Genomic DNA, 17,190 nt, shown 5'->3' with positions numbered 1-17,190 from the left:
CTCCCCCCTCCCACTTCTCCCTCTCTCTCCCCTTCTCCCTCTCTCTCCCCCCCACTACTCGCTCTCCCCCCTCCCACTTCTCCCTCTCTCCGCCCCACTACTCGCTCCCCCACCACTTCTCCCTCTCTCCCCCCTCCCACTTCTCCCTCTCTCTCCCCCCCACTACTCTCGCTCTTCCCCCCCACTTCTCCCTCTCTCCCCCCACTACTCGCTCTCTCCCCCTCCCACTTCTACCTCTCTCTCCCCCACTACTCGCTCTCTCCCCCCCACTTCTCCCTCTCTTTCCCCCCACTACTCGCTCCCTCCACCACTTCTCCCTCTCTCCCCCCCACTTCTCCCTCTCTCCCCCCCCCACTTCTCCCCTCTCTCCCCCCCACTTCTCCCTCTCTCCCCCTCCCACTACTCGCTCTCTCCCCCACTTCTCCCTCTCTCTCCCCCCCCCTACTCGCTCTCCCCCCTCCCACTTCTCCCTCTCTCCGGCCCCACTACTCGCATCCCCCCACCACTTCTCCCTCTCTCCCTCCTCCCACTCTCCACTTCTCCCTCTCTCCCCCCACTACTCGATCTCCCCCCCTCCCACTTCTCCCTCTCTCCCCCCTCCCACTTCTCCCTCTCTCTCCCCCCCACTACTTGCTCTCCCCCCCTCCACTTTTCCCTCTCCCCCCCCCCCCCCCAAACTGGCCGCTGCGTTCTCGTGGATGCCTTCCCCAGTTTGCGGAGACTCCGGGACGGTCCGCTCACCTTCTCACTCCTCATCAGCCAGCACGACTGGCTGGCGACTTTAAAAAGCAGGTGTGAACGGCGACGGCGTGACCTGGCGTCACGACGTCAGGACTTTGGGCCATCCGGGCCAGAGAGTAGCGGGGGTGCCGGAGAATCGCCATTTTGGCTGTATCGGGCGATTCTCCGTGTTTTTGCGCGCGAAACACGATGAAACAGATTTGGCCGAGAATAGCGGGAGCGCGTCGGACCGGCGTCGCGTGAAAACTGGCGCGGCCCCCTATTCTCCCAACCGGCGTGACATCGGAGAATCGCGCCCCAGGACTATTAAACAGTAACTTTTAAGGTTAAATCCAAGGTTAATCCAATTTCAGGCAGCCAGTTGTAGTGTTAAGTCCATCTCTGGTGCTTGTAAACTGTACAGCCATCATCTGCTAACCTCTGATCATATTGAAAACAGCTGCACTGGTGAATAGTACAATATCGATTTTTAAAAAGGTTTAACCAATTAGTGGAAATACAATTATATTATCAGGGATTTTCAGATATTAAATATGGAGGTGCAAAATCCCTTTAAAAACTATTATGGAGATATGAGTTCATTTTACCTGATTTTGGTTGCTGTATGAATATACATTGGTAAACCTCTTTCTGCCTAGTCTGTATTGTGGGAAATCAGAAGGAGCACAAATGGAGCATGGCTTGTAGGATGAAGAGCTCTGTGAATCAACATTGCAAGATCCTTGGAAGCAACTATGCATTGGCATGGTGGAAACTGATTGGCCAGTTGGTTGGTTTTTCAGTGGAAGCTCTTTACGGGAACTATTAACACCTGGAAGCAAATATTGAAATAAATTAGGTGCAAGTTGGCGCCTTTTTCCTTTTTTTTCTTTCTCCAACTGCACCTCCTTATTTTTTCCTTTTCCCCCATTATGTTTTCTTGGCACACCTATTTTGCCCCTGAATATGCGGGGTCAATTTATGTCGAGAAGACCATCCTCCCTATGCCAAGGTAAGGACAGGAACCTGTGCCAAATTATTGGCTTATTGTGTTTGGGGTTGATGTTCGTGAGGAATTGGGTTGAAAGTCCCCAAGCTCCTTCTACGGGAATTTCTCACTTGCTGAAAATGCACACTTCTTCGGTTGGAGAATGTTCTTCAGGTTTGGGGAATGATTCCTTTGTTCTCGTTATGCATACTGTGTGGCTGCTTCATACATCCCTTAGGTAGCAGCACCTCTCAGTTCGACAAATACAGAGCTTATAATGTAAAATCATTGGTGCATGTTGGAAGTTGGTGGGGGTGGTCGCGAACCAAGTGGTAGGTGGAAGACACATTGGTGGAACTGGCTGAAAGCGTGGTCAGAGAGGTAGGCTCTGAGATGACTTTTGGAGATGCAAAGAGATTGGAAAGGCAGATAGGCTGAGCAATGGAATTGCAGATTATATCAAGGGGAAAAGCTCCACTACCATAAATGGAGCATGTTGTGAAAGTTCTGAATATCAGAAGACGTAGGGAGGACTGCAGAGATCATGGAAGATTTGCAGATGAAGATGAAAATGAGAATTTTGAAATTTATATGTAGTGCAATCCAGATGCACAGTAACAAATATAAGAAGGATGAGCTGTAGGCAGTTCAGTTCTGACGAGTTTGGATTTGTGAATGGTGCATCTCAGGAAAGGAGGATATGAAGAAGTCAAACCAAAGGGTATTAGAAGATGGAGACGAGGGTTCTGGCAGTGATGAATGAGGCTGGATGAAAACTGCAACTAGGTCATCTTGATGATAGATCAGACAATGGAAGTTAAAACCTATCTACAGATCAAGGATGTGCATGTCATGTTTAACTTAAACGAGTAGGGGCAGCAGGGTAGCATGGTGGTTAGCATAAATGCTTCACAGCTCCAGGGTCCCAGGTTCGATTCCCGGCTGGGTCACTGTCTGTGTGGAGTCTGCACGTCCTCCCCATGTGTGCGTGGGTTTCCTCCGGGTGCTCCGGTTTCCTCCCACAGTCCAAAGATGTGCGGGTTAGGTGGATTGGCCATGCTAAATTGCCCGTAGTGTCCTAATAAAAGTAAGGTAAAGGGGGGGGGGGTTGTTGGGTTACGGGTATAGGGTGGATACATGGGTTTGAGTAGGGTGATCATGGCTCAGCACAACATTGAGGGCCGAAGGGCCTGTTCTGTGCTGTACTGTTCTATGTTCTATGAGCAGCTGGGAATGGGAATGGAACAGAGGGCAAGAGTGCAAAGTTTTCAGCAGAAGGCATTACCAAAATAATATGAATTTTATATATTTAATACTTCTCTCTTTGTACCTTTTACTGCTGCTTTTCTGTTCCTGAATATCTTTGGGGCATGGCTTTGCCATGCTTCAAAACATTTCTTCTGATAAGCCAATGCACAGTCCGGCTGTCTGTCAGGGGGAACATTACAGTGATTATTGCATCAGTTCCCTGCAGAATCTATCAAAATGTACCTGTTCATAACATACAGAACAACACAAGAGATAAATGATGCGTCTCAGGAAAGGAGGCTGTGAAGAAGCCAAACCCAAAGGATATTATAAGATGGAGATGAGGGTATTGACAGTGATGGATGAGACTGGATGAAAACTGCAATTTTGTCCCTATTGTATCACTTTTAACCTGGGATTTAAAAAAACATGTATTCTTCCATCTACCCCCCCCCCCCCCCTCCCCCCCACCATTTATAAAAATAAATTCTGTTCCAGTTGCAAAAATGAATGCCCGACATTCGGCAATTATTGTAAGAGTCCTCTTGTGCTGCTTAGATTTGGATTTTAAATATTATGGGCTAGAATTTTTCTAAGTGCCACCTTGCACTTAAAAAAAAATTATTTCAGGGGAAGTGGACATCGCTGGCTAGGCCAGCATTTATAGCCCATTCCTAATTGCTACTGAGAGGGTGGTAGCGAGCTACTTTCTTGAACCGCTACAGGCAACATAACTTGGAGATGGAGCCAAGCTTCAAGTTACATCTGACCATTAGGGGCTGGTTTAGCTCACTGGGCTAAATCGCTGGCTTATAAAGCAGACCAAGCAGGCCAGCAGCATGGTTCGATTCCCGCACCAGCCTCCCCGGATAGGCACCGGAATGTGGCGACTAGGGGCTTTTCACAGTAACTTCATTGAAGCCTACTCGTGACAATAAGCGATTTTCATTTCATTACTCTCATGTCATGTACCAGACCTATAACTATGTGGTAGCTACAGGCATCTGTATTTCAGCAAATGGTACTGCTCTCCATGTTTCCCTCTAATTATCCAAACCTTGTGGAAACAGTTCCACATTGTCACTGCCAGATGTGCACCAGTGCTTAATGGTCTCATTGTTACTTAGTGACAGGTGCAGCCATTCCAACCAATGTTGATCAACCAGGCATCCTTATTTTATGGACTGTCACTGAAAGCATCAACAATGCTTTGTGTTTATATTACCCCAAGGCACTTGATAGGCACATTATAAAACAAAACATGACACTGAACCACATAATGAGATATTAGGGCATATAGCCAAAGGCTTGATCAAAGGGGTAAGTTTTCTCTTAAAGGAGGAAAGCGAGGTAGAGAAGTGGAGGGATCTCGGGAGGTAATTTCAGAGCTTAGAATCATAGAATTTACAGTGCAGAAGGAGGCCATTCGGCCCATCAAGTCTGCACTGTCCCTTGGAAAGAGCACCGCACTTAAGCCCATGCCTCCACCCTATCCCTGTACCTCCCCCCCACCCTATCCCTGTACCCCCCCCCCCCCCCTAACCTTATTGGACACTAAGGGCAATTTATCATGGCCAATCCACCTAACCTGCACATCTTTGGACTTAGGTACCTGAAGATGCGATCACCAATGTTGGGGCAATGAAAATTGGGGCACCAGGGGGTCAGAAATAGAGGAGCACAGATTTCTTAGAGGTTGTTGGGGTGGGGCAGATTACAGAGATAACGAGGAGCCAGGCTATAAAGGGATTTTAAAACAAAGATGAGAATTTTGAAATTGAGGTGTTGCATGGTTCTTTGTGATCCAGGTCCTTCCAAAGACATCACATTGACAGTAATGACAAATCTTAGTGGTACTCTGGTCTTCTGTCTCAGCTTCTTTTGTAAGATATGCATCTACAAAAGTCCAGCCAGATGCAAATGCGTGGATCCCAGTATATGAGGACAGAGCAGCATTTATGCAGATTCACTCTCCTCTACAGGTCCTCTTAAAAAGTCCAAACAACAAGGATTCCAATTGGAAACTCCCTTATGCCAGTAGAGAGGGAAACATTTATTTAGAACATTGCTACAGAGACCCACAAGCAGCTAAGTGCCAGCAAAATAACAAAGAAGTTCTGGATCTTGAAAGCAGCCACCACCACAATTGGCATTTTTTAGACTTTGATTTTGTGCAAACTGTTATATTAGGAAATGGTACATAAGATGTTCATATGTTAACAAAATGCACAATTGGCTAATGTCACTCAACAGCAACATTTCTGTCAAACAAAGTCGGGGAAGTTCCAACAGGACAAAACTAAACTGATATTCCACGATCATCCATCTTATTAACAGCTCCACAACAGGTGGCCAACCAGCTGTAGCAAATCTAGAATCAACTATCATTCCTACATGTGAATAATCATCCCTTGGGTGAGGTATTCATTGCTGTCGGTGGAACCAGAGCCAAGGAAAGGAAGGAGGGCAGGGTAAGGGGTGGGAGAACTTTGGTTAGGAAACAGAAACAGAAGTCTCGGAGTTTAAGAATTATACATTAAAAGCGCCACACTCCTGTTGTGTTGCCAAAATTAATTCTCAATTCTGGTTCATTTAGTGCTTAGAAAAGAACTTCACAATTTCGAGCTGAGGAGGGTTTTTACTCATACAGTTAAGTCTACCATAAGAATTCAATATCACATTACCTTTCTTTCTTTTTTGCCTGCTTATTCTGTTTTACTGAAGTTCCAGGATTTTCTGTCAAGTCAGCAGTTGCAGCGGGCACAAGCTAGATGAAAAAGTTAAGCTGATTAGCAATGCACACATTCTCCCACTTACTGATGTTCCAATATGGCTTCTCACATTCCAAGAATAGACTTTACGGGGGCGATTCTCCGATATTGAGGCCAAGTGCTCGCGCCGTCGTGAACCCCGTCGCGTTTCACAACGGCGCGACCAGGGCCCGGGCATGACCTATTCTGGCCCCCACAGGGGGCCAGCACGGCGCTGGAGTGGTTCACACCGCTCCAGCTTCCTTACGCGGTGCCAAATGGGCCCGTGCCAACCTGCGCATGCGCAGTTGGGCCAGCTGAATCCTGCGCATGCACAGTTGGGCCGCGCCATCTTGCGCATGCGCGGGGACGTCTTACGCGCGCCGGCCCCGGTCCAACATGGGGTCGGTGTTCAGGGGCCGGCCGCAGCAGAAAGTAGGCCCAAGGGGGGAGAGGCCTGCCTGCCGATCAGTGGGCCCTGATCGCGGGCCAGATCCCTTCGGAGCCCACCCCCGGTGAAGGAGCCCCTACTCCCACAGGCCACCCCCCAAGCCTTCCCGCAGAGTTCCCGCCGGCAGTGACGAGGGGTGAACGGCGCCGGAGGGACTCTGTCGCATGGGGACGGCTGCTCGGCCCATCCGGGACGGAGAATCGGCACGCCGATTCCAGCGGACCATGGCCAGCGCCGTGCCAAACTTGCCGGCGCAAATACCACCGATTCTCCGCGCCTCGGAGAATCGCGCGCCGGTATCGGGGCATCGTGGCGTGGTTGCGGCGATTCTCCAGCCCGGCATGGGGCTCGGAGAATCGCCCCCTACATGCTAGGTGTAGTTGTTCTCTCCCTGTTAGCAGGCAGTGAGTACATTACTCCAAAGAATATTTCACTGAGAAATGCAAGAATATACTTTGATCTAGACCGTGCAGAAATGTGTGAACGGTTCTCACTTTTGAATCTATTGTCACATGTTTAAAAAAACAGCATTTGTGTATTACACTGTACAAAGAAACAAAGAATAAAATTAGATCATCACTCCTTCCCTTCTACAAACCATGTGCAACCCAGATATTATGGATGCTACTCTGTCTATTGAATCTCCCAAAAGAAAGTTCAACGTCAACATTCCCTGAACATCAATGGTTATCATATGAAAATAGGTTTCACTTAGTATCTATCATAAAAAGTCCTGCATATATTTAGGATGGTGCATGATTGGTTGCTATCAAAGGTAAGGTCAGAAATCCTGCTGTAGTTCATTTAATTTGAATAAACCAGGATGAGTTTCAGCTTTTTGGACCACCAGTGAATAGTAGCTTACTTATTGAGAGTAGAGTACCAGAGTTTATTTACCAAAACATGCATTAGATCGAGAGCAGGGCATAGCTCCAAGTTGGCGAACAGAGCCGTTGAAAAGCTGCTGGATAACTTACAACAGAGAGTCAATTTGGTGCAGAGTGACACAGTATCTCAACAAGAGATGTTTAGCAGTAGTGGAAGGAGGAGCCAAGTGCAATTACAACCAATGTAAACACCCCATGCATTGCACCTCAATGGCACAAAAAGATTAATAAGTTAGTGCATGCATTGGTCATGCCATAGAAACAGAAAACAGGAGCAGGAGTAGGCCATTCGGCCCTTCTCCGCTATTCATTATGACCATGGTTGGTCATCCAACTTAATAGCCTGTTCCCGCCTTTCCCCCATGTGGGCAGCACGGTAGCATGGTGGTTAGCATAAATGCTTCACAGCTCCAGGGTCCCAGGTTCGATTCCCGGCTGGGTCACTGTCTGTGTGGAGTCTGCACATCCTCCCCGTGTGTGCGTGGGTTTCCTCCGGGTGCTCCGGTTTCCTCCCACAGTCCAAAGATGTGCGGGTTAGGTGGATTGGCCATGCTAAATTGCCCGTAGTGTCCTAAAAAGTAAGGTTAAGGGGGGGGGGGGGGGGTTATTGGGTTACGGGTATAGGGTGGATACGTGGGTTTGAGTAGGGTGATCATGGCTCGGCACAACATCGAGGGCCGAAGGGCCTGTTCTGTGCTGTACTGTTCTATGTTCTATATCCTTTCGCCCCAAGAGCAATATCTAAATTATTCGTGAAAGCAGACAATGTTTTGGCCTCAACTACTTTCTATGGTAACAAATTCCACAGGCTGACCAGTCTCTGGGTGAAAATATTTCTCCTCATTCAGATCAAAATGGCCTACCCTCTATTCTCAGGCTGTGATCCCTGGTTCTGGATTCCCCCACCAAAGAGAATATCCTTCCTGCACCTGCCCTGTCTAATCTTGTTCTATTTTGTCGATTTCTCTGAAATTCCCCCATATTCTTCTGAACTCCAGCGAATCCTAACCTCACTCTCCTCATATGTCAGTCCAGCCATCCCAGAAACTAGACTGGTAAACTTTCACTGCACTTCCTCCATAGCAAGAACATCCTTCCTCAGATAAGGAGACCAAAACTGCACACAATATTCCAGATATGATCTCACCAAGACTCTGTATAATTGAATCAAGCCATCCCTGCTCCTGTACTCAAATCCTCTTGCTATGAAGGTCAACATACCATATTCCTTCTTCGCCACCTGCTAGTTCCTCACTCTGTCACTTGGAAAAAGACCCGTTTATTCCGACACTTTATTTCTTGTCTCCCAACCAGTTTTCTATCCATCTCAATACACTACCCAATCTCATTCGCTGTAATTTTACACGCTAATGTCTCATGTGGAACTCTGTCGAAAGCCTGCTGAAAGCCCAAATAAACCCCTCATCAGCCCTACTAGTTACATCCTCGACAAATTCCAGTAGATTTGTCAAGCATGATTTCCTTTCATAAAACCATGCTTTCTCTATCCGATTCTGCCACTGTTTTCCAGGGCTCTGCTGTTAACTCTTTTATAATGGACTCTAGAATTTCCCCACACTGACATCAGGTTTACTGGTCTATAATTCCCTGTTTTCTCCCTACCTCCCTTTTTAAATAATGGGGTTACATTAGTTATCCTCTAATCTGTAGGAACTGTTCCAGAGTCTATAAAATCTTGGAAATTGACCACCAATGCATCCACTATTTCTAATGCCAGAATGTAGATTATCAGTCCCTGGGGATTTATCAGCTATCAATCCCATCAATTTCCCCACGCCATTTCCTTACTAATACTGTTTCTTTCAGTTTCTCCCTCTCACTAAACCCTGTGTTCTCCCCAACATTTCTGGTATGTTTTGTGTCCTCCATTGTGAAGACACAACCAACATGTGTTTATAGTTGGTCAGTCGTTTCTTTATCTCCATTATAAATTCCCTGTTTTTGACTGTCTTCACTAATCTTTTTATCTTCACAGACCTATAAAAACTTTTACAGTCAGTTTTTATGTTCCCTGCAATCTTGCTCGACTTTCTTCTTCTTAATCAAAGCCTTGGTCCTCCTTTGCTGAATTTTAAACTGCTCCCAATCCTCAAGGCTGTTGTTTTTTTCTAGCCAATTTGTATGCCACTTCCTTGGATCTAATCCTGTTGACGCACAGCTCTTCAGAGAAGTCAAGGGAGTTGAGCCTCTGACTATACACCATGTGGCACGGCGGTGCCTCTTGTGAGCTCAACCGTTCTCCGATATACATCTTTCCTATGCACTTGCTGATCCCACCATAACACCGTAACATATTGTCACTGCCATGGATGCTGATCGTCTTCCTCTTATGATAAGCTGGAGATGTTACAATCCCAGTTGATGTTATAGCTGGACTGGAAGATCCTAGAATGAAACCCTGGCTCAAAAGGCCGTAACTTTTATTTTTTTTATAAAATGTGGAGGAACAAATACTTATTAAGCATGAAAAAAATTGGATTATTATACAATATACCTTTATTCCCCCCTTAGTTTAACAATTACACACAGATTTTGGATGAAGACATCTCTGTTAAATCTGAAAGTCAGTGTGCTGGAACCAGATTCTGATCCTGATTGAAAATCCAAACATTTTGCCCTTCCACCCATTCCCATGTCATCTGATCTTGGAATTTAAAATGTGTCTCCACACAACAATGTTCTGCCTTTTTGGATAATTGAGACTCCAATTATTATGAAACCCTATTAAATATAACTCTGCAGAGCAGCACAGAAGAACCCGGTATCCTGTGTGAATGAAGTTCCTAAGAAATAGCATTGTAATTTCCGTTAGTTTCTGAAAGTTCAGCCGGCATCAGATATGTCCTATTGACAGCTCTGAAAGTTTGCTTTGGAGCAAGTGTGATATTCACACAAATAAATGATGAAGACAATTCTAAAACACAGCAGGCCCAACAGCAAACATGGCAATTGTATGATGGCCAACTGATATTCTTCAGGGAAGAATAAGTATATTACATTCAAAAAGGTTGATGGCTTCAAGCTGAGGAAGTTCTAGATGGACTCAGTTGCTTCTCAAAGGTCCACGAGAGTCTCCTAGTTCAAATGGTTAAGTTATACTTCACATCTTAACAAGTCACAGAACGACAAGTTAATCCACTCACCATATTTAATTCTGCATCTTCATGTGTCATTATGGCGGTCCACGATTCCATCGCCACCTTTCTCCCTGCTTTTGCCTTTTTGTCCAACACAATTTGCTTATATCTTGCTGTGAAGGGCTGTAGATGAGGTGGAGAAAACTGTTAAAAAAACAAGGCTCACAGGTAATGAGTGTTGTGACAATTAAACACCTTTACTAAGGGTGGCACAATGGCGCAGCGGTTAGCACTGCTGCCCCACGGCGCCGATGACCCAGGTTCGTTCCTGGCCCCCAGGTCATCGTCCATGTGGAGTTTGTACATTCTCCCCGTGTCTGAGTGGGTCTCACCCCCACAACCCAAGGATATGCAGCGTAGGTGGTTTGGCCAGGCTAAATTGCCCCTTAATTGGCAAAAAAAATAATTGGGTACTCTAAATTTAAAAGAAAAAAAAAATTAACCGCCTTTACTGAACTCACAAATTTATATAAAAACTTCCATAAACTCATAATTATCAATGTACTGCTGGAATGAACAATATCCCAGAGTTCACTCACTATGAATGGATATAACTGTTGCTCTAGTATATGTAATATAAAGAAGTGTGCATTTGTTTTTTTAATTCAATGGATGTGGGTTTCACTGGCATTTATTGCCCATCCCTGAAGGCATTTAAGAGTCACCCACATTGCTGTGGATCTAGGAGTCACATGGAGGCCAGACCAGGTACGGACAACAGATTTCCTTCCCTAAAGGACATTAGGCTTTTTGACAAGAATCGACATTGGTTTCACGTTCATCGCTAGACTTCATCATTAGACTTTTAAAATGGGATAATCCCACCATTTACCCGGGTGCCCAGAGCATTACAATGGGTCTCTGGATTACTAGTCCAGTGGCAATACCATTACACCACTGCCTCCCCGAAAGTGTTAAACTTCCCACTCAGGTTAATTTGGCTGATTTTATACTCATTTTCTGTAATGCTCAAACCTCGGCCTAAAGCTATAGTGATTTTTGGATCATCCCTTTTTTTTCACTCCTGTCGAGTACAGCTGAAATGAGCATTTCTAATTGATGTTGTTTGAAATAAATGGGTGCCGGTCACTGCAAACATAGCCCTGAAAAACCCAATATTTTTGGGTGCTCTGTCTTTCAAATTGATAGAATTATTGAGGTGAGCTATGTTACGGTCCCAGTTGGTGTTACCTCTGGCCGGGAAGGTCCCAGAATGGAACCCTGGCTCAAAAGACTCTAACTCACTTTTTTAGAAAATGTGGATGAACAGAGTCGCAGGACTGCCAATTAGCTTTTAACAACCAAAAAAAAAAGTACTCCTTTACTCCCATTTATCTTCACAAATGTACACTGATTTTAAGGATAACACAAGGCACAAAATATATCTTATGCTATAATGTTCTCAGTAAACACAGTCCCTGTAACCTAACAGGGTGACAGTGGTCAGACACACCCCATTCTGAAACCCAAGTGGCAGATGCCACCCATTTGAACTTCTAAGGAATTCTCCTCAAATCCTCCTCCCCCACCAGATGATTATTACACTTTGAGCCAACTGATCTTGCTGGACTTTGGGCTTCCGCACAAGTGTTTCCGAACTCCACACATTTTCTGTCAGCTAATTCCAGCAAGGTTCACCTCCAGGGCTTCCAACTCTCCCTTCAGTATTCCTTTGTCTTGAATAGCCATGAGAATTCAAGCTTTTTCACACAATCTCTCAAGGATCCAATCACCAATTGATTCACAATTGCTTCAACTTTTACTTCACAGACTGGAATAAGATATCACCAACCTTTAGTCTGGTGTTAATATAGGTTAAAGTAGATCATGTTGAAAACCACATCGGTTGGATTTAATTATGATGGTAGAATTGAAGCAGTTTAGATTTCACCATCCCCCAACCCCACTCAATACCTTTGTTTTGATTATGTTTTCTTTCCCACCTTTGTCCCAGATTTGAGAGGTGCTGACTGCTTTTTCTGCTCCTTATTAATCTTGGGCTCAGCATGTGCTTTTTCTGTAGCTGAAAAATAAACATATTGAAGTTGGTCAACATGTATTCACCATTTGGCAGAAGTAGTGCCGCATATTTGGACAAAGAAGAGTATCAAAGCTAGCTTCACAGCACCAGGGACCCAGGCTTGATACCCAGCTTAGGTCACTGTCTGCGCGGAGTCTGCACGTTCTCCCCGTGCCTATGTGGGTTTCCTCCGGGTGTTCCAGTTTCCTCCCACAAGTCCCAAAAGCGTGCTTGTTAGGTGAATTGGACATTCTGAATTCGCCCTCTGTGTATCCTCCGAACAGGCGCCGGAATGTGGCGTTAGGGGATTTTCACATTTCATTGCAGTGTTAATGTAAGTCTACTTGTGACAGTAATAAAGATTACTTATTTATTTGTTTCAGAAGAGGAAGAAAGTAGAATTATTGCAAAAGCTGGAGGCAGGTTCAATGAATAATCAAACAGGCTCCCTTTAAAGGTCCTCACTGTCTGAATTTCCTATATTCGCATCAGAAAGGGAGAAACATCTTCCTGTAAACAATTAGAACCAAATTTTAAGTGGTATTCTTTTCATTAAGTATGAATGCTTATTTTGGAGGAGGCTGGACATTGCTCAAGGTTACTGTTTTATTTGTTGATCTTGAATTCTCTGTTAATCTTAAATTGTTCAAGATTTTTGCTCTCTTCATTACTTAACCTGAGAACACACAATTCTTTGGAACGCCCTTGCTTCGGCCATCTATTGACAATTGCGTTCAAGAACAAAAACTTCCAGTGGATGCTGAAAGAATGTTTCACAACACCTTAATCGACAAAGATTCTTGTTTTGTGTTTATGGTAAAAAGGCACACTGATTGTCCTGTGAATGAAAAACCTGCACCATCATGCATGGAATATTAATTAATGTTAATAAAACACAGAACAGACAGTGCAGAAGGAGGCCAATCGACCCATCGAGTCTGCACCGACCCACTTAAGCCTTCACTTCCACCCGATCCCAATAACCCCTCCTAACCTTTTTAGACATTAAGGGCAATTTATCATGGCCAATCCACCTAACCTGCACGTCTTTGGACTGTGGGAGGAAACCGGAGCACCCGGAGGAAACCCACACACACGGGGAGAATGTTCAGACTCCGCACAGACAGTGACCCAGCGGGGAATCGAACCTGAGACCCTGGCGCTGTGAAGCCACAGTGCTAGCCACTTGTTCTAGCATGCTAATTGTACTGACTCTATCTGATTGGAAGGATGCCTAATATATTTCTTACTCCTTCAGCTGGGCAGAAAATAACAAATGTCAAACCAACGTATCCAGGTTAATCAATTTATTTAGGTTTATTTGTAGATGGAGTAATACACTGACGTAGTAAGATAACAAGGTTCGGAAAAAGCACAAATTAAAATAATAAAATTAGCATCATTCCTTGGGGGTGTTAATATGCGGAACATGCTTCTCACAGAGTCTGGTGAGTAACAGGACTTTTGGGTGCAATCAGGTTGAGTAGAAGATGCAACGTTGTACGTTTAATGAAGAAAATTCTAGTTCGTTCATGGAGTTTGAGTATCTTTACAGAAACTTTTAACTTGCTGAGAGGTATTGATGGGGTGGACGTAGAGAGGGTGTTTCCTCATGTTGTAGAATCTAAAACCAAGGGTCACTGTTTAAAAAATAAGGTGTTGCTCATTTAAGACAGAGATGAGGAGAAGTTTCTTCTCTGAGAGGGTCGTGAGTCTCTGGAACTCTCTTCCTCAAAAGGCAGTGGAAACAGAATCTTTGAATATTTTTCAGGCTGAGCCAGATGGATTGTTGATTAACAAGGAGACAGGATTGGCAGGAATGTGGGGTTGAGGTTACAATCAGATCAGCCCTAATCTTATTGAATTTCCGAGCAGGCTAGAGGGGCCGAGTGGCCTCCTCCTGCTCCTAATTCATATGCTCGTAATGAAAAACTATAGAAAAATCCCATACAGTTTGAAAGACTATTTAAGACAGTGCGAGCAATCACCATAAATCAAAGATTAAATAAGTAGGGACTATTTGCATTCTCTATGTGAAATGTGTTATGAATTTTATCCTTATTTATTCTTAAATAAATGTATTAGTTATCATGGTCCGTTTAATATCCACCAATTCAAGGCACCATTCAAACGCAGGGATGCAGGAGACTCTATTTAATTTTGTAAACAGATTACCAGAGCTAAATTGGTTGTTAACCTCCAGGCCATGAAAGCTGCTGAAAGGAAGATTATCATCAAAAATACAGCCCCCAGATCAACAGGGGTAGGTTTGCTGACAGAAACTGCTGAGAGTCTGTTGAGAGGGAAAATGGTTCCTTAAAAAACATAAAGTAGAACACTGACCCAGTTGAAACAATACAATTCAATTTAGCTTCAGACTATTCACATCCTTAAGGATTTAAAAATTCGCAGCAAATCAAATCCATATGTGTTCTTCCCATTGAAAGCACATATGTTGCAATGTCAGGATCATTACAAATTGTGATTAATTTCTAAATGTATTCCCTTTATTGTACAGTATGTGAAGGTAAACCATAGACACTACAGCATAGAAATAATTTATTGAGCCCATCACCTCTGTAATAGCACCATTTCTTTCAACTGGAATTACCCATCAAATCCCACTTTGCCTATTGCCGTTCATATTCTTCATTGAGAATCAGGAACTCCACTGCCAGATATAAAATAGTGCCATCTGGGTTGCTACTGGGTACATCGTATTGCTACTGGGTACATTTGCTGCAAGGAAATTCACAGATTGTTGCCTGGCTGCATTTACAGTAGTGACAACTTTGCTATGAAGCCCTGTGCGTATCATTCACTGAAAATAATAATGGTGAATATGCGAGTAGAACCAGGCAACTATTCCTTTCCATATTGTCTGAATAATGGAAACAAAGTAATCTTGTTCTATTTTTGTAATTGATGCAGAAATGTTACTGAGGTTCGCTAATACGTTAATACCTTCATATGTGGTTTTCAAGTCATCATTGACTTCTTCCCCAGGTACCCATGAAGTGAACCTGCATAAAGAAGTGCCAACATCATCATTAGAACTCAATATTTCAATCAATAAAACCTGCGCATCGGTTATCGAGTTTGGAGGAGAAGTTTAGGATCCCACAGGGGGAGGTTTTCGGGTATATGCAGGTGCGGGATGTCATGAAAAAGGTTTTTCTGACATTTCCACCCTCCTCGTTGTTGGAAGGGATGCTGTCGGTGATGGGGCTGAAGGGGGTCATCTTGGAAATTTATGGGGGAGGATATGGTATCTCTGAAGGTGATTAAGGCAAAGTAGGTGAGACTCTTAGGGTGACATCAGGATTCAAAAGTGGCGCAGGCAAATAAAAGCAGCTGTTTAGGTGAATATGGGCAGGTAAGTATAATTTACTACTTTTATTTTTTTGTTAAAATATTTTAATTCTCCTTTTTCACATTTTCTCCCAAATTTGCACCCACCCAACAATAAACAATAAGCAGTAACGAATATAATGTCAATCCTCATATCAATAACAACGATCCCATGCTCCCACCAAACCTCAAACATTAGCCCGCATGCTAACAAAAACAAATAACAAAAAAGAATCAGTAATCACCCATAGTCACCGTTAACACGTACAGTCCCCCTCCCCCATCCTTCCCAACTAATGTTTGATGTTATCCAGTTCTTGAAAGTGCATAATGAATAACGCCCATGAATTGTAGAACGCCTCCATCCGTCCCCTCAGTTCAAACTTAACATTCTCAAGAGTCAAGAATTCCAACAGGTCCCCCCGCCACGCCAGGGCACAGGGTGGAGAGGTTGCTCTCCATCCCATCAGGATCCACCTTTGGAGCAATCAACGAGGCGAAGGCTACAACATCTGCCTCCGCCCCCGTTTCCAACCCCGGCTGGTCGGGCACCCCGAATATGGCCTCCTGAGGGTCCAGGTCCAGTTTCACGTGCACCACTTTAGAAATTACCCTAAAAACCTCCTTCCAGTAATCCTCCAGCTTTGGACAGGACCAAAACATATGAACATGATTTGCGGGGCCCCCCACAAAACGTTCACACACATCTTCTAACCCCTCAAAGAGCTGGCTCATTTTCGCCATTGTGAGGTGTGCTCTGCATACCACCTTCAGCTGTATCAGCCCCAATCTCGCGCACGAGGTGGAGGCGTTCATTCTCCAGAGCACCTCACACCAGAACCCCTCCTCCATACCCTCTCCCAACTCTTCCTCCCACTTTGCTTCGACCCCTTCCAGTGGTGCTTTCTCCTCTTTCAAAATAGCCCCGTAAACCGTCCACACTACCCCCTTCGTCAGTCCCCGTCGTCAGCACCTCCTCCAGCAATGTGGAGGCCGTCTCCACCTGCAAGCTCTGTATCTCCTTCCTGGCAAAACCTCGAACCTGCATGTATGTAAACATTTCCCCCTGTTCCAGACCATACTTCGCTCCCAGATCCTTAAATCCTGCAAACCGACCACCAAGAAACAAATCTTTTAGTGTCTTTTTTTAAATTTAGTGTACCCAATTCATTTTTTTTCCAATTAAGGGTCAGTTTAGAGTGGCCAATCCACCTAGACTGCACATCTTTGGGTTGTGTGGGCGAAACCCACGCAAACACGGGGAGAATGTGCAAACTCCACACGGACAGTGAGCCAGAGCCAGGATCGAACCTGGGACCTCGGCGCCGTGAGGCAGCAGGGCTAACCCACTGCGCCACTATGCTGCCCTTCTTTTAGTGTCTTAATCCCCTTCTCCCATTTCCGAAAATTTCCATCCCACTTCCCTGGCTCAAATCTGTGGTTTCCCCGAATCGGCATTTCCCTTGACCCTGCCCCCAACCTGACGTGTTGCCGAAACTGCCACCAAATTCTCAATGAAGCTATTATTAGCGGACTCCCTGAGTATTTTCCCGGGGCCATCGGGAGCAGCGCTGGTGCTAGTGCTTTCAATCCCAACCCCCTGCACAAACTCTCCTC

The 17,190-nt window shown here is 44.9% G+C and overlaps 1 protein-coding gene across 4 annotated transcripts in view; it reads right to left on the bottom strand.

The window, feature by feature from the left end:
* LOC119964510 overlaps positions 1-17,190 on the bottom strand; it is a 210,188-nt gene that overhangs the window by 44,255 nt on the left and 148,743 nt on the right. For all 4 annotated transcript variants that reach the window (XM_038794087.1, XM_038794083.1, XM_038794086.1 and 1 more), the window contains 6 exons: positions 15,187-15,245; positions 12,146-12,225; positions 10,209-10,325; positions 5,641-5,723; positions 3,039-3,136; positions 1,329-1,552 (listed from right to left, as the gene is read on the bottom strand). In XM_038794087.1, coding sequence (XP_038650015.1) covers positions 1,329-1,552; positions 3,039-3,136; positions 5,641-5,723; positions 10,209-10,325; positions 12,146-12,225; positions 15,187-15,245 — 661 coding nt within the window. The remainder of the gene's footprint in view (positions 1-1,328; positions 1,553-3,038; positions 3,137-5,640; positions 5,724-10,208; positions 10,326-12,145; positions 12,226-15,186; positions 15,246-17,190) is intronic.

Source organism: Scyliorhinus canicula, chromosome 4 (assembly GCF_902713615.1).
Source record: "Scyliorhinus canicula chromosome 4, sScyCan1.1, whole genome shotgun sequence".
NCBI lineage: Eukaryota > Metazoa > Chordata > Chondrichthyes > Carcharhiniformes > Scyliorhinidae > Scyliorhinus > Scyliorhinus canicula.
The sequence above is the reverse complement of the archived record's forward strand: the minus strand, read 5'-3'. Positions and strand labels throughout refer to the sequence as shown.